General features: G+C 42.4%; 1 protein-coding gene across 4 annotated transcripts in view; it reads left to right on the top strand.

The window, feature by feature from the left end:
• TBX4 (T-box transcription factor 4) overlaps nucleotides 1-27,514 on the top strand; it is a 373,100-nt gene that overhangs the window by 186,841 nt on the left and 158,745 nt on the right. For all 4 annotated transcript variants that reach the window (XM_069226451.1, XM_069226447.1, XM_069226450.1 and 1 more), the window contains exon 3: nucleotides 23,965-24,059. In XM_069226451.1, the coding sequence (XP_069082552.1) occupies nucleotides 23,965-24,059 (95 nt within the window). The remainder of the gene's footprint in view (nucleotides 1-23,964; nucleotides 24,060-27,514) is intronic.

Here is a 27,514-nt window from a genome sequence, read left to right as displayed (position 1 = left end):
TGGCTTTAGTTGTGTGGTTTTCAGGCTTCAGTGATGTAGTCCAAATATCGGGCTAGAGTGCACCCTATGCTTTTCAGTATTGTTATAGGGCTCAAATGTTTTAGGTGGCTAGGCAAACAACGTCTTGTGTACATACTGTGTTGTGCACTGTAAATCATCATTAATTAGTTTTAAAAATCCTAATTAAATGAACACCAAAAAGGTGTGAGTTTTGATGGCACTACTTGGATGGTAAAGCACTAAATTTCTATTTGATTTTTTTGGGCAACAGAGGTTCGGCTCAGAAAGCTGTGATGGTCACATTCATGATTTGTTGCTGCCCAAGAACTCCTGATGAAGCCGGTCACAGGAGCTAAAGACCACATTGTGATTTCCCGCTCCATCAGGTTTGAGATTATGTGGGAGCATCACGGATCAGGAGTATTTCACCCGGAGTCTTCAGCTGTTCAAGGGACAATATCATGTGGGGAACCAGTGATGAAGCACAGATTCCTGCATGATAACCCCCAGATACCATAATCAGGAGAACTTCTGTTCCCTCAGAGTTGCAGATATCTCTGCTATCAGGAACTCGTGGTGGAAGGCGGAGACCAAGCAGAAAAACTGCCAGACTTCAAATGCAACTCATCAGTGTTTTTTCATAAAGATTTAAGTTAAAGGAACATTGAAAAGGGCTGTCCTTCTTCTAGCCAGGGAAAAAAAATCATAGGATTTCTGTAGGGCTAGTATCCCTCTGTATTAGCTACAATGGTCCCAACTCTCGAATGTTTTGCACACCTATGTTCATCTTGACTGCACAAAAAATCAATTTGCCATGGTTGCCATGGTACGTTCCCATCCATATTTAGAGACTCCGAAATGGTGGAGTTTTACGCTCGCAAGTTGCATTTAGAAATACAGAAATTCTGCCTGTCTGAAGAAATTTCTGCAATTATAAATGTAGATTTAGGACTGGGATTGTGGGTGCTCCTTAGCAGGCCAACTGGAAAAAGTATTTCAACCTACTGAAGCTCCTCAAGAGGTGGGTGTGCACATACAGTGATAACATGTGCATATTTACTCCATTCAGAGGCTTGAATAAATGCGTTTTCATGGAAGGAATGGGGAGGATGTGTTTGGAAAGCATGAAAATAAATTGTTTCTTCTAAGTTTTGAGCATCGCCTCGAAGTATAACCTTTAAGTTAATCATCAGAATTGATCAATTTCCTGTGCAGAAAGTTTCCTAATAAACATATTTTGCAAGAAATGTTTCTTGTAAGGACATTTGTGCAATTGGATTTGCTTTCTAAAAGTAGACAAATTATGCACAGTTTTTCCTTTCGTACACCAACTATTACCTGAAGATTTCACTTTGTAAATATGTCTGAGTTTTGTTTTATAAAAAGAGTCATGAATAAGAAAGTGAAAAATTAAAACCTACGATATCAGGAACATCTTTAATAAGGAATTGCGATTTTGATTCACAATAAAGTATTGCTATATATGAATGGTATAAAAAGGAATGCATTTTAAGATTGGATTGATGAAAATGCGTCACATGCTGATTTTTTTTTTTTTATCACTGTGCTTAGTATGTATAGTAAAGTTTTATAGAAATGAAACAAAAGTAGTTTTAAATGAAAAAAATAATGTTACAGAAGATACTCCTTGCATCTTCGCTCAGCTTTAATTACAGTATATTCATGATATACTAAAGTGCTGACTACACCAAAATGTAAGAACCCAGGAAGATCTAGCCTTCATCTCCTTCCCTCCCCCGCCACACCTGTCGGGTTTAGTTCCACCACCCAGATTTCTGGGTGAAGATGCATATGGCAGCGAGCCCATGAACATGGAGGAACAATGGTCAGAAATTAGGTCTTTCATAAGGAGTGCACTTGAATCAAAGTGACAGAGGGTCATGTGTTAAAATCAGTGAAGAGATGGAAGCAGGAAGTGTAAGAAGGGCAGTGAATGGGAGAGGTAAGAGAACGGTGGCAGCGAGTGTGGGGCATGGAAGTTCGAAGCCGGAAGCAAGGATTGAGTGGACGAGTTGGGGTCCGAGAAGAGTTTGAGGAGAAGTCCAAAGCTGAGGAAGGACAGGCCGAAACAATCAGAGTTATGCAAAGAAAATGTACAACAACAAAGTTGAGATGTTGAAAGTAGAGAAAAGGCAGTTAGTTTGAAGCGTCAACAAAACTGGCAGTGGAGAGGGGACTGGAGAGAAATCAGAAGGAGACCATTGACTGATCTCAGCAACTCTGAGGCAGGCTTGAGGGTGAAGCAGTGGGGCCAGTAGGTGAACTGAGGATCTTCTGGAGGGGTTCACTGGTGTTAATTCACAGAAATGTCAGTAGGAGCTGAAGTGACGTCACATGTGCTTTGATCCCCTAATGCCTGACAGAGTAGACCCCTGCCCGTGTAGTACATCAACAACCTTCTCTATACTGCTATAGAGTTAGAAGGAAAAGATGAAACTACAGGCAGTGAAGAGGGGTCTTTGAATTCGTGGCCCCGAGACTATGTGTTCCAATGTCAGTGCCAGGGATAACAAAGGGCACGCCAGAGGAAGTCCCTGCTATCACTGGCTACCCACACATGACATCCTGTTTGTAAGGGTTGGATGGTGGGGCCGCATCAGGGCAGATGGCACAGTTTGGGTGAGCTGTGGTTCCGCAAGGATTATACAAAGGACATAAGTGACAGCCATGGATATGCAAGCCACCATATACATACGTATATAAAATATATGTACCAGAAGAGCAAGTCATTTGCCTTACATTTTCTCAGGTGAGGGAGGAGAGTAGGGTCTATTTCCAGTGAAATTCGAGGCCCCCTCTCCTTACCCATCTGGAAAAATATCATCCCTGTCCGGCCAAGTGGTGCTTGTGCTGGGAGGGACTAATGCCAGAGCTTCGATTTGTATGTCAGTTCTGCACAGATGTTCCATTTTTTTATTAGTATTTAAAAAGCCTGCATGCTTCATTCACTGTTTCCCGTCGCCTCATGCCTCGTCGAAGAATGAACTCTTAAATGAACAGGTCCCAGCCTATTGAACTTCCAATAGCTGCAATGTTTGACTTATTTATTTGAGCTTTTTATGCAGCACAGAACGCGTCCCACAAGGCACTAGAGTGCTCTACAAGCACAGCTACAAATGTCCACTCTGTAACAATCATTACACCAGGGAGAACAGCGTGTTATTAGAACGGATCAGAAAGCCCTATCAGTTGCCAGAAGACTAGCCTAATGTAGGGCCTGACCCTGCACGATTTAGAAGACAGCAAGAAGAAATATATATTTATGATTTTATTTTAAGTGAACCATGTCATCTCCTTTAGAAGACTGAAATGTGTCTTCTTGGCTCCCACAACCCAGCTTCAAAAGTCTGTACTTTCTGTGATGATATATATATATATATATGTGTGTGTTTGTGTGTGTCTGTGTTTACCTATAAAAATAAGGAATCCGTGCCAGCCCCGCCACCCAGTCCTTTAACAAACGTTTTTCAATAGTCTGGTTGTTTAGTAGGGGGTTTATGGTGCAAATGCGTATTCTGCAAAGAAGCTCACCTTTGCTGCAAACGTGCTGGTGCTTGCAGCAGTCCCATCTGGTGTCTTTTAGTGTTGTCGCTGTAGGGCCAGGACGAATGAATGTTTTTTTTTTTAGTATTCCCACTAGTGACTCACTAACAATATGGCTATTGCAGTATTTAATTTATATTTTATTGTGTTTCATTTTGGTAGCAAGGGTTCTAAAGTGCTACATGTCAACTTTACGATGTCTCTGAGCACTTTATGGTGTGGATGCAGCTAAGAGGATAGCTAATGTAACTGTACATACCTATGAGTTTGTCATTGGACCAGCAGGATGCCCAGCATCTGGCATCTTCTTTCGCTGGCTCCTATCGCCCTTCATTAACACTTGTTATGCCAAGCGCTTAGAAATAGTTCAAACCGCAGAAGTATGTCATGAAGCACTATAACAAACGATCTTAATGTGGTAGGTTGGTGGGATTGTTCCACAGTTGGTAATAGCAATGGCTGCTCTCGGGCACCTCACTGCTCAGATCTGTGCTTGCCTTTCAGCTGCCACACCAGAATAATGTTTATACAACAAATTAAATCATGATACACAAACATAGAAGGGCTTTTGGTCATCAAGCCTCGTATATTGGTTGATTAAACTGTCATTCACATTTTGATTCAGCAACACACCGTGCAGCATGTGACAGTGGATCAGCCCACTTTACCCATTGGCTCCCTTCAAGTTCAGTGACTGCACAAAGCCTTTGCACATTCTTCACATCCACCTAAAAATAGTTCCTTTCTCAAAGCTGGTTTGAAGTGTGCTTTCATTTTGCCTGCAGCTGCCCAGTTAGATGGGAGCATATTTATATAGCAAATGATTCACAGTAGTAGCCAGTACTCATATGTGATCCTGCACTCAATATTATTGCTCCGATGTTTTGGAATGCCGCATACACTATGGCTCGAGCTACCTCAAGACCCAATCATGTCATTATAACAATACCTTCAATGTTCACCAGATTCGTGTGAGCACAGTAGTCTTGCAAACAATTCAATCAGTTTGGTCTAAAAGTAGCCCGCGTGTTGAAGTGTATTCACTTCCAAAAGTAATTTTTTCATATTTGATCATGAAGAATTGGCCATCCAGTGTCGACGCAGTCCACCCCTACAGGGACTTTTTCAAGGCTGCAAATAATGCAAACATATACAAAAGCAATATTCTCGGAAAAACTGTTGAAATATATCTATATTAAAAATCTGTTTTCAGTTCCCATCAACAGGCATGAAGGAAACTGGTTTGACAGTTCAGGAAATTTCAATAAACACAAACGGTCCAGGTATCTGCATCTGCAGTGATGCGTATAGAAACATGAATTAAGCGTGTACTCTGTGTTATTATGTGGTATTCTGGCTTAAACAAACCATAAGTTTTCTCCAAGAATGATCCTATTCTGAAAATACAAAACAATACATGTTTGGTTTGCTGGCCGCTCAGGGCCGTTCTCCGTGCTGCAGCTCGACATGTAAAAGGAGCAAGAAACTGAACCCCATGAATCCCGCTTTGAATGATCTCCATTGGCTTCCCCCTGAAACCAGAATACATGTCAGCTTGGCTTGCATTACCCAGAGAGTCCCACATCTCAGTCTACACAGCTACCTGTACGCCAAACAAAGAAGTCATGCATACGCTCAGAAATCCCGAAAACAAAGATAGCTGAAAACCCTGAGCCACGAGTTTGACTGTCAAGTGCGAAGAATATTAAATCATCTACCCAGCAGCTCAGAATTAACACCAAACTACTGTTTTTCCTGGAAAACTGAAAGTTTTCTTAGAGACTAGAGCCTGATTACAAGCTCCCGCTAAATTCTGGTCCTCGTGGAATAGAGGTTGGCATACAGATCGGTATTACACGCTGTATGATAAGTATCACTAGTCACAGTGTTCCCCTGATAAATTCAGGTAGTTTAAACCTGGCGAAATGTTCTGGGGAAAAGACCCAGTAAAAAGACAGATATGCTAAATTCTGTCTTGTCCAGCAGCATCTCCTGGTTGAGAGAGTTGGGGCTCCGCCCACCCGGCTGGCAGCTTTGTAGGTTATGCAGATGGTAATTGCTTAGAGCAAAATGGTAATTGCTGAAAGCAATTACCATCCACATAACATTCCATATTCCGAAAAATAACAAAGCCTGTAGGGCTGTTGCCCTCAGCGCCTGACTGCCTTGCCTTTCTCTCGTCCTCACTGGCATATACTCAGGACAAGCAGCAAGGCACTGGTGCGCATGCGCTAAAAAGCAGGCTGTATTTCCTGGGACTGCCTGTCAGTAACAGGCTGCAAGCAAACACCCACCCCTAACGAGTCATCACAGTCTGGGATGGGGTCAGCAGCATCACTGGCCCCACCCTGTGATGAGCTGGGAGAGGGTGAGTTTACCTGAGTTTGTACAAAACACACATCAGCACCCAGTACACACTTTACAACGGGTATTTGCCAGAGTAGTATTTTCCCAACGTACAACCGTGCTGTGCATGCCATTTTAACATCTCTTTTGGCTATTTAAAGTACTGAGCTTTCAACGCATTGATGTTTAATTTGCATTGACGCTTTAAATGAAAGTCGCACTGATGGCAAGGATTATTAACTCATTTTCAGGGGCGTAGATTCATGGGTGTGTGTGGGGTGTTACGCCCCCAGTGCTTAATTTATAAATAAAAACGTGCCGGTATCCAAAGCCCTCCTCTGAAACACGTGGCTGCTGCAATTAAAAGTGTGAGCACGGAATGTAATCCTGAAGCCATCTAGGGCCTCTTCAATCCATTTACAGCCTCACCCTGCCCCTTCAGCTCACTCTTGCAGCTTTCTGCTTTCTCCCTTTGTGACACTTTTTCATTTTTCTCATCCTCTGTCTTTCCCATATAAGTGTCTTTTGCTGCAGTAAATGGTTGAGGCAGAAAAGTAAGTGCCGGCCCTCAAATTTAAGTGGTGGTGCCCCGCACCAGAAACCACAGGCTCAAATTAAGCACTGTAACACCCCTTACCAAATGTATCTTATGATAAATAGTTGGGTACAGGGACTTTTAGTTGGGTATGGTGATGTGCCATCATGTCGGATTTCACCAGGAGCTTTACACACATAAACAAAAACGCACACACACTCTGTCCCTGAGTCTGTTTGGGAATACTTCAGAAATATTGGTTATTTCATAAAATAATGCGCTTTCTCTCACTTAGTGCCCCTACCAATCTGCATTCCTCTCCCCTTCCGCTGCCTCTAAGCCCCTCTTGTGCGCCTGCTTGAATAATAATGTATTTCAACATTATGTGACAGTGTGATTGTTGGGAAATGTGAAGCTCACACCCCAATCATACTGACCAAGCTATGCCCTTGCCATTTTGTTTTCGTTATGCCAAATTTAATTTAAAAAGATCCTCGGTGTGCTTAATTCCATTTACTGTGATGCATTAAACGCACAAACAGCATCATATTTACAACCCGTTTCCATTTCAGAGTCAAAGGTAAAGTGGTTTACCTATTCTTTCTTTATCCTTGCATGTTGCTTTACTCAGTGTGCAGCTCATATATCAGTTCCCTTTACAATGTAGTAATGTCCAAGTGAAATCACATTTAACTAAGCATCTCACCATCTTTTTAAAGTGTGTTTCACAGAACACCCGTTGCCATTTTTGGAGCAGACACAATTTGTGAGTGACATTCTTTGCAGGATTCCAAGCAGAGCTCTCTGGTGGGCGCTGTTTCATTTATGTGGTATGCAGGATTACAACATCTTAGAGACACATTCCGGCTAATTTTATATTTTAACTGTCATGTGGTCAGATTGATATGTTGTTTGTGGCACGGGTCGTATAACACAGCATTAATACAGAGAGAGAAGAACACAGCTTGGTAACATTGAGTAATATATTTACTTCCTTTTTGTACAGCGGATATTCTGAGCTCAATTATTTCAAGGCACTCTCATATGTGCTAATAACTTCATTAGCACACAGGAGAGTACCTTGAAATACAAGACCTCAGGATGTGGGATATTCCAAAAAGCAAAACTTTTTTCAATTACTGCGCATCTTGAGCTCATGTATTTCAAAACTGTCTCATATGCAGTCGCGACTGGTGCGATTCTAAAGGGGTGGGGTGGCACACAGGAGGAGGTGGGATTAACAGGGGAGGGGGAATTAAACTAAAAATAAAATTAAAGAACACCTACCTGTGTCTCCGCCTTCACGACCACGCTGCTCCTCTCCTCTTCTCTGCCTGCAGGCACAGTCTCCCAGCGGCAGGAGACGGATGGCCAAACATACATGGGCTCTGAGAGCACTCCTGCTCATGGCTTGTCACCCCAGTGGCCCTGCCCCTTTTCCACAAAAACAATAATAAACAAAGTTTATTATTGTTTTTGTGGAAAAGGTTTGCAGCTGTCGCTGCTGGCGGGGGGGCTACACTCCTCCTCCATTATAGTAGAGCCGCCCCTCCTCATACGTGCTAAAGAAGTAATTTGCCCAGTGCACCTTGCTTTGAAAACCAGAAATTGGTCCTACAATTTTGTTCCATTTACCGCAGAAAGAGTGCTCGAAATTGCACCAATATACATCAATTTTCACAAATTTTCTTGTGAGGAGAACCCCCCTTCCAAACTCACCTCAGAAATGTCAAGCTTGCTTGCATGTCTAAATTTCTTATTTGATCTTAAGCCCCACCACTGTCAAATTCGACCAACTGTCGGTGGGATTGTAAATACCAACTTTTCATTTTATGGCTAATTTCCAAGGGTTTCTCCGTTGGGGGAGCCCCAGCTATGTTAGCTTGCTCCACCAATTGAAATCCTTGATCTGGTGCGAGACATGACTGTCAAAGGCTTTGTTTTTGTTTTTTTCGCTTTGTAGGTTTGTTTTTGCTTATTGGTCTGAATCAAACTGCTAGAGATCACATTTTACTAATACATTAGTGGCATAGAAATTGGCATAGGGTGACTTATAAATCTTTAGTTTAAAAGTCTAATAGAGGAATTAATGTAGAAATATAAAACATGCACGTTTAAATTATGGTGGACAATGTGGCTGCCATTCGTGTTTTTTATATCACGTTTAACGTGAAGCATTGTGCGTTTAGATTTGAGTGAATTACTAATATGAGATAATGCAAAAAGTATTTTACTAGATGGATTAGAAGTGAAGTATTAAATTAATATGAATTAATCGTTCTTATAGTGAATTAAATTAATTTTATTAACATGAGTTACATGTGTGCAGAGAAAAAATGCACGTGTAATTGTACTGACGTCATAATGTTTGTAATAGACTAATTTGCTTATATGATTTAATTGTATTGATGTGCATTTTGCCTTTCTAAGTTTGACTAGGCCTGAAAGATTCACTCTTGCAGCAGTAGAGGAAAATGACTTGTTTGTTCTGTTCCCTCTGACCTGACTTCTTTCCCTAGGTTGCTGACCTGATGTTCAATGCCCTATTGAATGGAAGACAAAGAACATGTTTCAGTATTAATTATATCACATTATTTGTTCTAGCTGTTGAACAAGATAAGAAACTCATGATTCCTATCTGAAAGAGAGTTAGTTTATATTGTGTGTCATGAGAAAGAATTTTGAAGTAACAAATAACAGAAAATGTAATGTTTTGGAGGAACTCTGTGAAATCATTGAAATGACAAGGCACTTTTGCTGAGAATCTGGAATAGTTGAAAACTTGGTGGTGCCATCGACAACCACTGGACATGGAATCTGATGCCTAGAATGAGCCTACCTGAAGGACCAATCAAGGTTTCCGATTACGAGAGACTTTGAAACTTAGGGTTGTTCGTTGAGTTAGTTCATCGAGAGAGTCCATTCCTGCTTTGAGTCTCTCCAGAATGCGCTGATAATGCTCAGCTGCTCTCTGCTTTTCTGAATCCCTTTACGCTTTAGCTACCTATTAATGAATAATGTCATATTAAATTGTCCAATTTCTTTATGCTGTTCAGTGCTAATATGCCCAATTCATTTAGAACTTCTGACTCACCCTATGTGCAGCCCCTGTTCTGCACTGTCCTGATGCTGCTGTCAACTGACGTTGGAGAAGGTCATGGTGATGAAGTATTTCTGTTTGCTGTCCCATGAGGAGAGGTATAACTAAATGTGGTTTCTTGTTTCCTTTTCAGTTTAGGTACTTGCACCAGTGTATTGTTTAAAGTGAGTTGCCCTAGTTAGATGATTTTACCAAATTATTTTTGTCTTTCTTTTGCCTGCATTTGTGTTAGCCCGCTCCCACACACTTAAGTCCAAATTAGTGTTCGCGATAAGGATGGCCCAGCTCTACAATTGACTGTTAAAATTGTATTTTGATGATTTACTGATGTCACCATCATCTGCTTTGAAATCTGATATTAATGCATATTGTGGTTTTGCTGATCTATGTTATTTTGTTGGAATGTTTAAAAGTGTTGATGGTTATCAAGCTAAATATTTGTAGACATTTTGGTCAGCCAGTGGTTTTCATGTATGTTTATAATGTAGTTTTATGCACCATATACGTACATTGATTTTAAGAATGTAATAAAACTTTGAAACTTTATTAAGTTTGGAGTTTGATTTAGTGTTAAGTTCTTCATAGTGTCTACAATTGTTATGGTATTGTGTCATTGATTTGTGATTGGATTAATTTGACTACTACACTCTTCACCAAGTCCAAAGATTTAGTCAACCTCTAGTGGTGGGAATAGTGATGATGTTTTTGCCAGCGCGCTTGTGGTTTCTGAATCCGATGCGGGAACCACCAGGGGAGTGAAGACCATCGGCTTCGCTGACCTGGAAGGAAGCAGTTAATGCTCGAAATTATCCTCTAAGTTTACCCTTTATTATCAGTTGTTTCTATGTTCCCTTAGCTGTACATTGCTTATGTCTATTTTTGTTTTGTTCTGTCTGTATTATTATTATTGTTCTTGTGAAGCACTCACTGTCCATGTGGGGAGGTCCGCACTATATGAACTAGTCTGTCAGTCATTAGCTACTGAACCAATCAGTATGAGACAGGGAAAGACCTGTCTAGCAGATCGAATCTAAGTGCTTCTGTTTGGTGGCAAAGAAGAACAATCATTGCATTAAATGTTTTAGGACTAGAAACGTTTAAAGATTTGAATTAGTAATATAGATATCCATTTAGGCATTTTCATTTTATATGTCCATGATCGAAAGGTTTCAATTTACATATGCTTTTATATAACTAAGAGGCAATTAGGTTAATTTAAAAGTACTTTGTCAATATAAATTATTCCACATTCTGAGTCTACTGACTGGCGGAATTTTACATTTGTGACATACACTTATGGGTGTGTAACATCTACCAGAAGAGTAAAGTTGATGCATTTAAAAGTTGAAATACAAGATTGTGGGTGTTCTTGGATGGGATAAAAGCACATATTATTTTGCCCCCATAAAAGTCAAGAGTAAATGCCTTTCCAAAGTGGAACAGAGGATGATATACCCACATCTTAACGAGGAGTGCTATGGAAGGTGCTTTCCCACAAGGCAAATATTTTCTTAGTGGAGAAACAACAAGAAAATTGATGCAAGTGTGTATGCACACTTGCATTTAATTTAGGCCAGCAGACATTTTCTTCTGGTGGAATTTCTGAATGCATTCATTTTGCGTATTGGAGTGTGCCAGACAATACACATTTGGTGTTTTTTTCCTGGAGTACTTCTGGAAGACTTTGAGAATCTCTAAAAGTAAGAGTAACCCCACAAGAGCGTATTTACTAACTTATTTAGTTTTGCAAAGCAATACGGTGAGAGTGCTGATAGAAACGAATACAGGTTAATGAAGTGGTTTGAGTCCAGTTGAATAGGGTGAGTTAGTGTGTTCAGAATTCTTCAACCGTTACCCGTGTTCTGAACTAATTTTAGCTGAATGCATGTTGGAATAGTTTCCTAAACGGTTTATGGCTAGGTTCAGATCTCAGTTAGGGTTGAGGGATTTCCAAAGTGAAGGGTCTTGTACACCCAGGGATCTGCTCCTGTGAAATAGTTTCCTGAAGGATAATTAAGCTTGGTAAAGTTGGATCCGCTGGATCCAAAAAACAAAATCTAGCCACCAGACCACATCTCCTCTTCTATGCATGTTCACGACGGAAATGCTATTACATAATAATACCTTTTGCATAGGCACATACATATCCATCATTAAATCAACAATATAGACTCCATTCAAGAGTGAAAGATACAATATTGCATTTTCTATCAGTCACTGAGGGCATTTATGAATAGACATAAATGCTACCTCTCAACAGCATGTGCAGTTAAAGATGTCATATAGCACTGTTTACTGGTGCAGTTCTGTACTATTCACATTGTCCCTTGTGGCTAATGGCATGCAGCCAGTTGTCATAGACCTCTTGCAAAAAAATTAGTAAGCATCCTTTATTAAGAGTGGACAAACTCTACAACATATGCCTTAATGTATTTAAGGAAGTTCATGGACGTTCAGGAACAAATATGACACCCTTTGACATCAAACAGCCTTTTTTCTTCTAATAACATCACAAGGTTGATCCCTCTTCTATACTCTAAGGGCCAGATATACAAAGATTTGGAATAGCGATTTCCAAAAAAGCGATTTTATCCGAGTCACTATTTGGAAATCGCTATCCCTTATGTATGAAACTTTTTGTTTCAAACTTGTGATTCTTAGTGGGTCGCAAAGATACCTACCTCATACATATTAATGAGGTAGGTCGCAGTTTGCCACACATTAGCAATGCCTGCCATCACAGGGATGGTAACCTGATGAGGTCGGCAGACCACCATGTCTGTGATTGCTTTTGAATAAAGTTTTTTTGTTGTAATGCAACTGTTTTCCTTGAAGGAAAACGAGATGTGTTTTTTTAGAATTTTCAAGATCATGCGGTGGTCCGTGGGAGCACTGCCCGCTCTTAAAAATATTTTTCCAACATTCACAGAGGGACCCCTTTACCATTTGCAGATGCATTACCACCAACTTTGAGTTGGTGGTAAAATATCAAGGTTTTGCGACCACATTTTGGTTGCTAAACATTGATACATAACACTAAAAATCACCGTTCGGAAGGGACGCCTTAAACATGCCCCTTCAAAATAGCGATTTCTACACCCAAACTGCGATTCAGATAAATTGTAGTTTGGATGTTTGTACATCAGGAAAAGTATTTGTGCTTTTGCAAATGGTCGTTTGCGACAGCACAAATGCTTCGGGCATATGGCCCTATGCCTCTGAACAGTTTCCTGCTTGTTGCTGAGTGATTGAAGGAAGTTGGAAATTGGAAACTACACAGCAACGTTAAAAATGTATGCAAGAGCTATTTCTAGTTTCTGAACATTTTTCTGCATTCATTACCTCTGAGACCAACATAGACAGTCAGTGCCTGGGCTAAAGAGAAGGCTGGTTATTCCTAATTTATGTACACAGTCTGTTTGTGGGCGTGACTATCCTGTCACAAGCGTGCTTGCAGACTCTTCATCAGGGTTTCTCTTCATCAGGGTTTAAGAAAGCCAGGGAAGAAGTAAAATGTTATTGAAGAATGAGAAAAACATGTAGTTCTCTTCAAGGCTGCACCATGGACGTCAATTCACCGAAATGCCAGGGGTAGTGGAAGTAACATCACACGCCCTTTGACCTCCACTTTAACTCACACACACATATACACAAATTCACACTTCCATGCACTCTCTCTCGCACATAAACACACTCTCACACGCAAACACGCATACAACAAACATTTTATTATTCACTATTAGTGTAATAAATATTTGGCAGACAACAGAGAGAGTGGAACCCCAAATGAGTCCATAAAGACATGTTGCCACTGTTTTCCTGGTACTGAATTTGCCATCTCTGAGGCCCGGGGTCTAAAGGCAGTGCAAGGGTAGCAAAGGGCTAGTCAGGGATCGACACCTGGTGTCCTCTAAATGACATCCATGCGCTGCATCAAGGAGATAATTTATGAACTTCTTCAAAAGTGATGTGGGATTTCATTTCAAGCAGACAGATCGGTAAATTATTCTGCAGAGTTGCTTCTTTTGCCAACATCGATATACTGCCCCTGGGGCTTCTGGGAAATCATGGGACTTGCAAGAGTTGAGCAGTAGCTAGTCTCATATTTATGCCAAAGAAGTATCTGTGAGGTGTCCGAGCCTTCTCTGAAAATAAATCTACTACTTAACCTTTCATAGCATCACAAACATAAATACAAATTCCGAGATGCTGAGTGTCAAGTTGGGTTAAGTGGCATTAGTGAAACGTGATTTTTTTTCTGCACTCCGGGCAGAAAGAGGACTCTGGAATTTTTACTATGGAAGAGGAGGTGTTCATAGATGACAATTTTCAACCATACTAACAGTGCACTGCCACTTTCAGTGCTTTTATATTCTAGCAAAGCAATGGCAGTTTTGGTAGAGGCATTATTTTTAAAAAAATTATAAAAACATCAAGTGAAAATATATTAAAAAAACAAATAAAACATGAAAAATACACATAGAAACCTCGAAAGATATAATTGAGGCAGACCTGTTATGAGAAATAAATCATTAAATCTACTCTAAACTTGATGTGTACTTGTGGAGCGTGTGCACAGGGCCCTCGCTCATCGGGAGGCCCCTGCATGTGATAGTGCGCCGGGCATGGAACTTGGGGTGGGAGAAGGGGGTGTGTCATGCCCTGACCCCCTCATTGAGGTCTTTGGAGATTGGCAGCATGGTCCCAGAAGCACTCCAGTGCTTCCAGGGCCGTGTGGGATGATTACGCTGCGCCTCTCACCCCTTTAAAAGGGGTTAGTGGTGAGCGAGCGGGTCTCCTGCTCCGCTGCCGCGCTGCAAGAAGTGCGCTCCATTGGTGCTTGGATGTCAAAAAACATCCCATCCACCTCCCCTCATGGCAATTGCTTGGACTTGGTTATACTATCTCGCTTTCAGCTTGTCTTGTCTTGTCTGTTCTGTTCCCCATTGGGATGTTGGTTATGTTATTTCAGTATTTATTAACATGAGCTCTCCTTATAGCACGGATGGATTCGTCGTGAAAGCTTTTTTGTCGTATTTTATGTTGTTATGGTTTGCGGGGTGAGATCACAACTGGGGGAAAATTAGGTGCCTTTTTCTTACCTCAGCAGGATGGCAAGGGAATTGGACCTTCCAAGGGGTGCTAGCTGGGAAGTGAGGATGACATCCAGGGGCGTGGGGGTATCGGGTGGTCGCTGGCATCTGATCCTTTGGGCGAACCACCCACGCAAAGACTTTGGAGCTAGCACTGACCCTTGAGGGGAGAAGGGTGGGGGCAAGGGGTAGAGTCTGTTGGTGGAGGGAGTGCCCAAGGTATGTATCCCGGCAGGCAGACTGGCCCCCTCCACATGGTCTACACACAACTGATATTTTTTGCAGAGGGGATGGAATGATCCCACATGGAGATCCTACCCCTGGGCCTTATAGCCGGGGGAGGGGCAGGGACCGGGTGACTTAGCAGTCAGTCATGATCTCGTCCCCAGTCACTGACATTTGGATACGCAGGCACTGATTTAGTTAGTGATAGGAAATCAGATGTATTAGGGGACTCTGTTAAGGCTACGCATCCGAAAATTGTAAATACTATGTAAATATTATTGGGGGGGTTACTGCGTAAAAGGTTTGTTGATTGAATTTTGATTATGTTTCTTGAAAATAAAATATAGCCGGGAGTTCACGACTCCCAAATCCAAAGAGTTGTTGTCGTTCAAGGTGAAGTAATGCCATTTTGGGTGTGAATTAGGGTGTTGGGGTCTTGTGTTAGATGGTGGGGTCTGAAAGACAGGCCGAGGCGAAACCAGGCCATATACCTGGTATCACTGAGGCCATGTATAGCACTGGAGTGTTAGGATATAGGAAAAAGGAGAGTTTAAGGCATATACAAGCAGGTGACCAGGACTATACAAAGAATAAACATGCAGGACCAGCTTTAGGGCTCGTAGCGCCTGGTGCAACATTTATTTTTGGCACCCCACCTACCATGACCTCCTCCTCTGATTCCCTCACTACCACCGTGCAAAAGTGACCCTCATCTTTCCATAGGCTCTCTTTCACATACATTTCATTTTTTTTAAAGCACTGGTAAAGGCTGGCTTTACTAATAAGAATGTACATCTACCCATATGAACCTTTTAGCAACATTAGGAATAGATAATGAAAGACTGGGTAAAAAATCATAACACCCTATCCTATTTTATGCAGTTTGCATGCAGCTCTTTGATGACAGTTTGTAACACTCACTCTTATATATTAGGGTTGTATCTTATAAACTGCGATAACAAAAGGATCTCTGTGTAATAGCAGTAATCCACTCCCCTATCAACATAAAATACAGATCTATGATGTGCACAGTACATGTTGTTTGCAGCATGCATATTAACCATCTTTATGGCGAGTCAAAACTGCCACTAGGCAAAACTCATCTCTTTCTCTCTAGCATAAAAATGAATCACAAAAGTTCAATTGACATTTTTATTGCTGCGTGAGAGCTGAAACCAAAATGAACTGTGAAGCAGATTTTTAAAAAAACTGTTATTGCTAAACACAGCGCCTTCCTTGAGGTCAGCGCCCCCTCCCCAGGCCAGCGCACCAGTTCCACTGCCCTAAGACCCGCCCTGTAAACAAGGCAGAGGGAACAAGGGAGGAAACCAATCTGGCTATAGCAGGAAGGAAGAAGAGAGAAACTAAGAAGAGAGGGTATGAGCATGTCCTCTCCAACAAACAAGGCCAAGAAAGGGTGGACAGCAAGAAGGAAGAAGCTGTGACAGATGGGGTCACACCAAATAATGGAGAAAGGGCTCTCTGTGGAAAATCATTCTGTAAAAGGGCTGCAGGGAACATTCTCAAAATGAAAGGCATTCACCAGGAAGGATTTGACGCCTTGGGAATACCATTCCTGTTTTTTCCCAGAATTATATGCAACCTGCTATACCTGTAAACTTTGCACTTGTATAGCACGCTACTCACCCATTAGGGTCTCAAGGTGCTGTACTCATACCGCTATGGAACCCCTCCTGGCTTTTCCCTGTGAGGTGCCCACTCCTGGGCACCCCCAGGGTGAAGCCAGGCATCCAAGCACTGTTGGGGCCGTTGTGGAGATTAAGCAAGCTATTGCCCAGAGTTGCAGAGTGGGACCCATTAATTAAAGTAGGCACCGAGGCGAGAATTATCTGGTCCAAGGGAATTGAGCCCAAGACCTGCCGAAGCGGGACTTGAACCAGATCTCTGCTTCAGGGTCTGCCGCTCTAACCATTGTGCCACACTTCTCCACATACCTTAGTCCACATAGCAGTGTTATCCAGGCACTTCGGGGTATGACCAAAAACAATCTAAATCTGGCTTTCAACTGGGTTTAGTATTCATTTTGGATTTTTGGAAAGTACGGACTGGGCCAGTTCAGTCGTGGGCTAGCAGGACAGGGAGGGTGTGCCCTGGTTACGTTAACTACTTGCTCGCACACCATGGATGTGACCTGAGGCTGTGGAATAGCCAGGGGCGATCCTTGACAGACCCTTTCTCCTTTGAGTCTGTGACTAACGGAATAGTAAATGCAGCCCTTTTCATCAGCATGACTTAGAAAGAAATGTACCCAGTCTGAAAGACAGGGAGCAGCTTAGTACTTATTCAAGTTTTATGCTCTATGGCCGTTTAACTGTTTGCTCAGAGGAAAACAATATTGTGTTGTGTGGATTGCTTGAAATAATCTCAGCCATCTGAAACTACTCGGGCCGCATTCCAGTCCATCATTTTCTTGCTCTCCATGCCACCTCAGACAGGAACCTACCATATGCAAATCAGGCATAGTCCTGCTCAAACAGGAACAGGATGCCTGGACTTCCAAGCCAGGTCCTGTCTGGCCAACCCTAAAGCATCCTAGGTAGTTTGTATAACTGACTGTTACAAAATGTAAGTGACCCAAACATTGAAGGCAGTTCTGAATAGGGAGCACATACTGTGGTATAGAATAGATTGGCCATCTTGCTGCTACTACAAAGTACCTAGGGATGTTACAAACTGGTCCACAGGCCCTGGTGCCCTCTCTGTGATGTGAAAAAACGCCTAGACGTGAACTGGCTCTGTTTCTTTGAGCTGCTAGAAATGTGTAAACCTGCATTTCAGGACTGACTCTCCTGTGAGGTGTAGGAAGTACCAAAGACTCACAAAGGGGTGATCATTGGGGGCTGGAGTTGTTAGAATGTGAAAAGCCTTTCCTAAAGAACCGCAGCGTGTTGCACCTCTCAGTCAACTGAAATCTGAATAAACATTGGGCCCAGGGCGAAGGACGGGGCAGGTGGCCCTGAATATCCTAACATTTACAGCTTAATTCTGAGTGCTGTACAAAAGCAGGCTCAATTGGAGTTTGCAATAGGTTTCAGGTTATGAGTCACTTTGTGCATGGACCTGGGGTTTTAATCAGGTAAATGGATGCAGATATTACCTGGAGAACTTCACGGGACTGCAAGCTAGTGTTAAGGAATACCGTGTAATTTTAGCAACCGCAGAACCCATCACAGTTCGTTCCCTTAACCATCTTGAAACATGGTGGTAAACACAGCACTACCACACGACCACCGAATTTCTTCGAGTGGATTAGGCTCGCTGTTTACCCTTCAGTTGCAGTGAGGCACTCAGTATGAATGGGGATCGGTTGTGCCAAAGTGCTAAGAAGGAAAGAGACTTTGATAATCCCCCCGTAATACTTTTCATCATGTTGTTCGTGCTTTCTGGTCTGTACTCCTATTTTGTCTTGTAAACCACTTTTAAAGTTGTAATTATGAAAACATTGGGCGCTATATTAGGAAATATGAAAACTTGCTGGGAGTTGACTATGCCATATACAGTTTTCAAGTCGATACATTGATTAATACATTAATGTATGTGAATATAGAAATATACATGGCAAGTCCTGCAGTTCGCATCGGCAAAGCCAGTAGGTCAGTGTGTAACGTGCTAACTTATGTAACACAGGAATGCCCACAATTTATGCCTCATCACTGTGCAACCTGCCCCTTTCTCTGCCTTCTGTCTCTGTGCCCAGGTTTTATTACTCAAGTTTGCAGTGAGGTGCGGTAGTTTACACAGTGACTTGGCACAAACAGTCTGTGCGCATTGAAGTCTGCCTATGTTTGCAGGTGTTAGCACATTAAACCAGACCTATTGGCTTTGCCAGTAATTGATTTTTACAGATTCGGCCCATCAGGCATCAATGTGTTCTGTGTATAATCTTATAGTCTGGGTGGTAGCAAATATAGGCACTTGAAAGTCTCATCAGGGTTAGCAAGGGTTCAATGGCCAGAGTCAAATCCCTGTCACCCTCCTGGACAGTAATAATGCACATAGAGTGGAGCGGGAGACGCGCCAGTAAATCTCAGCAGGTCTACTAAGCTTTTAATGGGACAGTGCGGTTTCACCCGCACAGTATGGAAGCTTCCCTCTCGACCAGAAGAGGTAAAACATTAACCTTCCCTTTCACAGGGGAAACCGCGGCACCTGGAGGCCTAGTCCGCGTTTTCTCGAAGACGAAGAACAGGTGCAGGTACATCAAGGTCAGAGTGGGTTTATCCTCCTCTACAAACACAGCAATGCAGAGGGAAGGAAAGCGCAGGCCTCCTCCAAACAGGCCGCATCTTATGAGGCCAGATCTAAGAAGAACGCGTAAAGGGAGTTGGAGAAGGAACACTCCAGGTCCTGTAGTTGTCCAATGCATAAACAGGCCTAAAAATCTCCGGTATTTAATAACTTTCTTTCCAGAGTACGTTTTTTTGGGTTCAATAACAGCAGATTAAATAATGGCCATATCCTGGCACGCAAATGTCCTAACCAAAATGGCCGAGGGTGCATTTTTCCTCAGCGTTCAGGGCCATCTGTTGATTTGATACACTCTCCAGTACAGACGGTTTGTAGACAGACAAGTCACACAAATGTCCACAGCACTTACTACAATATACCAAGTACTTTGATTAACTGCATCAATCATCTGAAAATCACATTTTCAGACCGTTTGTTCTGGTCCAGGCAAGTTTCTCATTCCAGGCATAAAACTTGACTACCATATGTTTGTTATACCTACTTTATGGGCATCTTCATTCATACGCTTTTTAGGTCTCGCCTAAGACAGCACTATTGCTTGCAATTTTTTTTTTTCATACAGGTAGGCTGGAGCCCACCCATTGCTTGCAATTCATTGGCTCCATTGTCACTCTTACTTGCTGCCTCCTAATTGGCCAGCGTATGCCAGTTTCACTTCCTCTTTTTTGTGTGGAGCATGGACCAATCACTGATAGCTTCATTTTGATTAGTGTCTTTATGCTGCTCGCACTGTAATTGAGGTACTGTTTTTATTTCTTCTTCCCCTGTCATCAATCGTTGTACGTGTTGCTTCTTCTGTGTTGCTTCTTCCCTTCCACCCCTGATGTCCCTGTTGCTTATTCCCTCCCATCCTCCTGTTGCCTGTATTGCTTACTCCCTCACAACTCCCACCCTCCCATTTTCTGTGTTGCTTCTTTACTCCCACCTCCCGCCCTCCTGTTGTCTGTTGCTCTTCACCACCTGCCGTAAGAAAAAAAGGTGCTATGTTGTGGCCAGCACTAACTGGGTCATAGCTGTTTTTTTAACTACCCAGTGTCCATGTTGCTTGTTCCCACTCTGCCGTTGTCCGAGATGCCCTCCCATCTCGGCCTCCTTCCTGTTGTTCATGTTGCCCACTCCTTCCCGCCATAAGAAAAAAAATACACTGGCCATATCTTAGCGCCATTTTATCTAATTTTTAACCATGCTGCAAAGCAGCCGCTCTGCTGTACACATGGCTAAAAGACATTGGCAACGCCAATAGCTCTTGCATAGGCGAGATCTTTTGATTTTGCTGATGCGTGATTCTTTTGCAACATCCCATGTTACATGTTTGCATCACATCTGCACATGCATGCATTATACACTTTCAAGCAATCCATCTGCTATGATAGAGTAGTATAAAGAGAACTAATGAGACAATATCCAGAACTGTAAAAATGCACAGGGGAAAGGGGTGAGAGGAATGAAGAGCAACACATAGTCAATAAGGGAGCCGGATGTGGAACAAGAGAGAGTAATGCACACTTAAGCCAGCTACGTTCATTCTGTGCAGCATAGTGTAACGAGCCTGACCAGAACTTGGCCACTTCCCAAAGTCTTGCGAAATTTCAGTTTCGTCATTGATTTCGCAAGACAAAAGAGGCGATTGCCTTGGGTCTGGTTTTTTAGCTTTGGCCAACCCCATAAGCACCATTTTTAAGCAGCTCCCACACGTGTACTAACTAAAACATAACAAAACACCCTGCTAAAAAGCCAAAGAAAAAAAAGATGATTACTTCCTCAATGTCACACATAAATCTCAAAAATAATTTAATGTGTAATAATATGTCTATTTTTGAGCTGTAAAATAATCCCTCGTGCATTTTAAAGCAAGAGATCTGTTGGAGGTGGAAACATGCACCTTACCACACATCACATACCAGACAGAGAGAAAAAGGCAGAGGATGGAAGAGAGGTAGTGGGGCATTGGAAGCAAAAACAAAAGAAAGTGATGGATGAGGGAGGGTGAAAGAGATAAAGGGTGACATGGAAGAGAGAGCGAAGCAAAGGGATAAAACGTGGACCTAGACAGTATCAGAGGAGAGAGTGTGAAAAAAGAGGAAGAGAGAAACACAGTGAGGGGGAAACAAATCACAAGTGACGGAAACAGGGGGAAAGAGAAAGACAAGGTATATAGAGGGATTGCGGGATAATGAGAAAAAAATTAGAGCGCATTCCCCTGCCAATTTTTTGCTGCCTCAGCTTGTGCTTTGGCTCTTGGAGGCAAGCGGAACTCTGGTTTGGCTCTTCCCTTTTCCTGTTGAGGAGGGGTGTACGGAGGAATGTAAAACAGGTGGGGAGAGCAGGAGGGTACAAAGAGAGAATTGAGCTAATAGCATGACAAGTAGGAGTAGGTGCATGCAGGGAATTAAAGTAACGATGGATAGACCAGGAGGAGCAGCACAGGGAAAAGGTAGAAGTAAACATAAAGGAAGCAGGAGGGGGCACAGGGAAGGAGTAACAGCTAAGATGGAAGAGTAAAGTAGCAGCTACACGTGGTGCACAGCCCAGGTGCAGGCAGGCTCCTGTATTCCACTTACAGTCACCAGGAGCAGGATGCCAGCATCTGCACCACTCTGCCTCCTAGTCACCCTGGACATGCCACCCAGAATGCTTCCATGGACCACACTGCATCCTGCGCAGGGAGTTGAACAAATATAGCATGGTGGGCACACATAAACATAGGATACCAGCCCCCCTTACAAAACCACATGTGCGCAAGAAGGGGCCTATAACTTCTGTACCACCTTCCGTGTACACCTAGTGGGTTAAGGAAAATAATTCTCACTGAGTCAACCAGACGCATTTCCTACCCAATCAACAAAAACACAACACTCGTCCCTCCTTCCAACTTCTCAGTGGACTAACACATCCACTGCAGGGTTCGGGACTTGACTCCAAAGCTGCAGTTTCACACCTGACAGTTCCACTCAGCCTTTCATCCTGTGGAAGTTCATAAAGTGAGTTCCACTGAGGTGGCTAACGTTAACCAATGTTCATGAAGTGCCAGGTTTTGGCCGTTTCTCCTGTTTTTCTTATAATTTGAGATTTCTACAATTTCTCTAATAGCTGTTGTGTCTTTCGCGAGTAGATCAAAGTACTTGTGCAGGGGAGTGAGGGGTTGAGAAGAGAGGTACTAGCACAAAATAGGTTCCGTTCCTGAACAAAGCTAATTTACTGTCCATTAAATAATCTTTAAAATGATGGGAAGCAACAACCTTGAGGGGAACATATGACGGTTCCAAAGAGGAAAGATGGCAGCAAAAACTGAAGGAAACATCAACCCATACGACCAAGATGGTAATAAAACATGACGAGGAACAACTGGAGAAGATAAGTAACGAAAAAGAGGGCACCAAAAAGATTTTTTGAACCTTAAAATAAAGGATCTAATGGTTTAAGTCCTTTAGAGACATCAGAAAGAGTTTAAAAAGTGTATTGCATTCTCCAGAGATGTCAGAGTACAGATAGTCTGAGATTATTAATACACCAAGATATATGAATGTTTCCATTTTGCTTCAATACCATCTTTACAAAGAAAAGATGCCCCTTTGTACTAATATTACTTCTCCAGTAATGGCTCAAACACTCACAGCAGCAGTGACAGTGATAATCCAGGCAAACCCAGAAAGCAACTTTTTTCATAGAAATTAAAGAAAATGTGACTTGCTACAGTGATAACACTGACATGTCACAAGATCACGCTCTAATCTTCCCATGGATAGTGTTTCTGGGACACTACACTATGAAATAGTAAATCTGTGAATAACTCTCGGGAAGTGATCGGTTCTGGAACATTTGTTGGTTGAAGGAATTATGATGAACAAATATTTATGTATCAGAAAACATATGAGGGGATGATCTGTTTCCATGTAAGATTGAAACAATGCATCTATAATATGGGAGACCAATACAGCATGAACATGTTGAGACCAATCAGTGTTTATGAGAAATACTTCAATGGTTTCAACCTTCAAAAGTGTGCAGACGTAAACAAACATAGGATGTAAATTGGATACAAAATATATTTTAAGATTGCTTTAAGCTGATTTCATTAGTGCTCCCTGATCATTTTGAACTGAAATATATGGGGAACACTGTTGGGGATTACTTTGTCTAATTTGTCATGCACTAGAAAGCACAGGTCATCTTCTTTTTCTCATGTAGCTATTTTAATAGTTTAGAAGAAGTGTGGCTCTTGAAGAGTTTTGAAGGTTAGATCTTTTCCAGGAGAGGTTTTGGGAGTAATGTGAAGAGGTTCCCAGAGAGAGTGGGAATTTGCATTGCACCTCCTTCCTACACAAGGGATATGGCCAAACTGGCCTCAGAACTCAGAAAGTCATCTTGAAGAGCCGGAAGGGTGCTCCTAGCGCGAGTGCAAAGACTGACCTAGTGACAGCATAATCCACAGAGATGCAACAGCAAGTGATAGTGGAAGATTAGATGGACCTGGGGAACTGGGGAGAAGATTTTTTTAATGATTTGCAATCACCATATATAAATGGATCCGTGTACATACTGGCCTAGTCCCAATTTCAACAAGCCCGGGGGCTTGTGCATTTTCCCATTGTCTGCTTCAATGGACTGTATATGTACACATCACTCAATATTACCTGCCATCGTGTTAGTGTATTGTATTGGTATTTGTATATCACTTCCTCTATGTGTCCTGGACTCGGGAATGGGTAATTTAAGAATAAAACGCACAGTCTGAACTCCATGTAAAGATGACTTGAAATGATTGTGAAGCCTGCTTAAACAGTGGAAGATGTCTAGCTGATTCATGCCTCTCTTGCTGTCTGTGTGCTTAGACCATAGAAAACATCAAAGTGTACCTTCACGAGAAAGAACTATGGAAGAAGTTTCATGAAGCCGGCACAGAAATGATCATCACCAAAGCGGGCAGGTTGGTGAAAATATCTTGTGCTCTCTTATCTGCTGGCTTCTTAATTCTTTCTGCTCTGTTTCTTTTTGTCTAAACATGGTTGCTTCTGAATAGGCCTCAGCAAAGTTTTCAATGCGCCCCCAAAACCTTGAAATTTAGCAAGGCAAAGACATTTTGTGAAATTATAAGTACTTTGAGAAATTGTCATGAAATTTAACGAAAAATAATTTCACAATTTAATCTTCCAAATTGCTTATGTGTTTTATTATAATATTTTTATATTACATTCTGACTTCTGTAGCTGGTGAGATGTGTGTTTTTGGGGTTGGTGCTGTTACGCATAGGACCTGCACTTTGGTTGATTGAGTGGTTGGGTGAGTTCCATGACAATTTGATGTGAAAAGTGATTCTTTGCAGAATACATCACTTTACACAAAATCTTTGTATTTGTTGGTATATTCAACTACTAATTATCAGTCAACAAAATGCAGACTGAAAACAGCCTCTTATGAGCTTTAGTGGGCTTTATGAAAGGCAGTGACTTTTGTGGTGTATATAAATAACTGTGACTGGTCCACTCACTGAATAGTACAGTGCAATCCAGCTGAATGTGTACTAAAATGTATTACATTTCATTTCTCCTTGAATAAATTAACTGACTGGATTTTAGTATTTGCGGGTCCAAAAACCAAGCTCGGAAGTAAATTCCCTAAATATTGACCCAGCTTTCTAGGGTCTTCAAAAAAACAACCTCAGGGGAGTGAGGACCAGTGCTTAATTTGTGCCAGTGTTTTCCGGTGCTTGGCACAGGCACTTAACTCCTAACACCCGCACTCTGTTTCAATGACAGCCCAGCACATGGTAGCGTTGTCTGCCTACTTTTAGCTGTATACCTCAGTTTAGCAATTCAATGTACACAAAAAAATATTGATAGCAGCATGCCCCGGCCACTAGTAGTGGCATTTTGCAGCACTGGCAGGGGTAGTATGGAGTGCAATCTGCAGTGGCATCCTCATTGGTACCTAGGGCCCTGGCACTTACTTTGTAGAAATTAAGCACTGGCGGGGACTGAGGAAAAAGGGCTAAAGAAACAAGGATATACCACCGCAAAATACCTGCATTGCCACAGGTATGCCTGTATCTTGATTGTGGGGTGGAATCATCTGATACGCCGTGTGCCCTCTCTGTCATCATAATTGTTTAACAAAATGAGGCAAAACCCAATAATCCTTAGACCTGGGTAGATAAATACCAAACAGAAACTGTCCCCAAGGGGGAAGTGCATGCCTTGGCTTCCATGGCAAATCTAGATTATTTTTCTGAAAAAGAACCCTTTTATCTCAATATGGTATCTTAGATTAATTAATATTTTTATTTTTATCTTTTAACATCTAGAACATATTTAAATTTCCAATTTTGAGATGCAAGTTGGCGTCCTCCTGCGCATCGTAACAAAGTAACTGAAGGGTATACGAAGCGAGGTCCTTGCGTTATTTAAAGCCCTGAAGGCCCAATTTTGAAACCAGGCAAATCGTTTGTTTACAAAGCAGTTTTGTCACGAAAAACGACTAGAGGCTCATGGTTGCTTTTGGAATGGAGAAGGTCCTGCTTGGCTTTGAGGAGTGTGCACCCCTGCCGTAAGCTCCCCATAGTGAGATCTGAATAGGTTTTAGAATTTTTAGGGTGCAGCGCACTTGAGAATCACAAGCGTGTATTGAGGGCCAGTTGAGGCATGGAGTGAGACCCAGACTTGGGCACTGTGGTCCAGAGGGGCACGCCATACGAGCCCTTCTTTATTGACTATGGTTACCAAAATCCCATACGTCTCAGGAGGACTGACAGCAGCTGCAGCACGTTGATCTTTGTAGCAGGAAAGGCATTTTTACCTGTCACTTGTACTGTGTGCTTTGCTCTCCTGTGCTCTCCTGTCCGCTGCAGCCCGGCCTTTCACTACATATGTATGGCATATGAAAGTTGTGTGGTTAACATGTACATGTGTGGCAGAGTAAACTTGGAGTGTATGCGCTGTGTGTAACAGTGGCAACCACAAATCCATTTTGAGTAGCCTTACAAGAGTAGTACACAAGATGGAGGTTAAAGAGATCCTGCCAGAGAGCAATGTAGATTGAGGGGTCCTCTAAGGCTTTCCTGAGGCCTTTGGAGTGCATTTGAGTCTAATGTGTGGATCGGTTGACACAGTGACATATAGGGAAGGTCTCAGTCCTTTCCTGCTCCATTGTTACATAGAGATGCCATCCCTGCCAGTTAATGGTAGTCAAGTTGAGAAGGCTCTCCCTCCTTTCTACCCATGTTTTCATCTCTTCTGGCAGGGGACCCTAGTCAACCCCACTTTTTTGCTAATATCTGAAAACTATGGCTGGATGAACCTGGGAGAAATAAGCATAAGCCAAGAACTACCTGAAACAAGGGTCAGAGCTTGATGTTTGGCAGTCGCAAACTTTGCCTGTAAACATGATACAAGTATGAGGCAAAAACCATCAGCTGTAGTTCCATGCTTTCTTTATCAGAACCCAGGGTCACACCGCAGTGGAAACTGGCAAAAACTCTTTTTTGTGCCAGTGTTGGTTGCCAACTGACTTTTATCATGTTCAGAAAGAGGAACCTGAAAGTTCTGTAACCTGCCTAAGGAAGCACTGCCTGAGGTCTGCATTGAAGGACGAAGCTGGCTGGCTATTGAGGATGGGCGTGGGAGGTGAATAGAAGAGGGGGTTTTGAGGAGCTAAGGCAGGAATAACCAGAAGCTTATCCCTGTAAGCCAGAGAAGGAGTTGCATTCCCAGGTGTGTGTGTCATGGATTTAGGAACCTGGTGCTTTTGCAGTGTGGCTAGAAGCAGAAGCTCATGTAATCATAGGGCACCCACAGTAATTACAAACGTACCTCTTGAGTTTTCTGCCAAGAAGACGTAGCGTCCGTAGCTACTCACTGCTGAGGAAGCACACCTGCATTCAGTGAACTTACCAAATAACTAAAGTGCCTTGAGAGGCTTGGTCCTCGACTCAGATCACTCACTGTAATCTGCAGTGGCTATGATAATTGATCACCATTGTGATCTGGGGTAGGCTCTTCGTTTTGTTTGGATACTTTGTTTGTCTTTGGACCCAAGTAAGATCCCTCCAAGTGAAGAGCTACCATACCCTGATTAGCATCAGCACCTTTATCATGGGTATTCACACTTCCCGCTTTCTTCAGGCCAGGGCATGCTCCTGCACACCAGGTGTGGAGGACAAACACTGCTGCATCATCGATTTGAGCAGGGAGAGTCAGTGCGATCCTTGCTTGGAGGGTCATGTAGGAAGACCCACCACCCTGCACACGTAGAGCTAGCCTGCCAATCAACAGCAAATACAGAAAGATGCTGTGCAAGATTGAGACACCCATGGAAAACTGGTGCTTGTGGCTCTCTACACTGTTCCTAGCCATGATTTCATTGGCCAGGGTAGACGTGACGCAGCAG

This window comes from Pleurodeles waltl, chromosome 3_1 (assembly GCF_031143425.1).
Source record: "Pleurodeles waltl isolate 20211129_DDA chromosome 3_1, aPleWal1.hap1.20221129, whole genome shotgun sequence".
NCBI lineage: Eukaryota > Metazoa > Chordata > Amphibia > Caudata > Salamandridae > Pleurodeles > Pleurodeles waltl.
The sequence above is the reverse complement of the archived record's forward strand: the minus strand, read 5'-3'. Positions and strand labels throughout refer to the sequence as shown.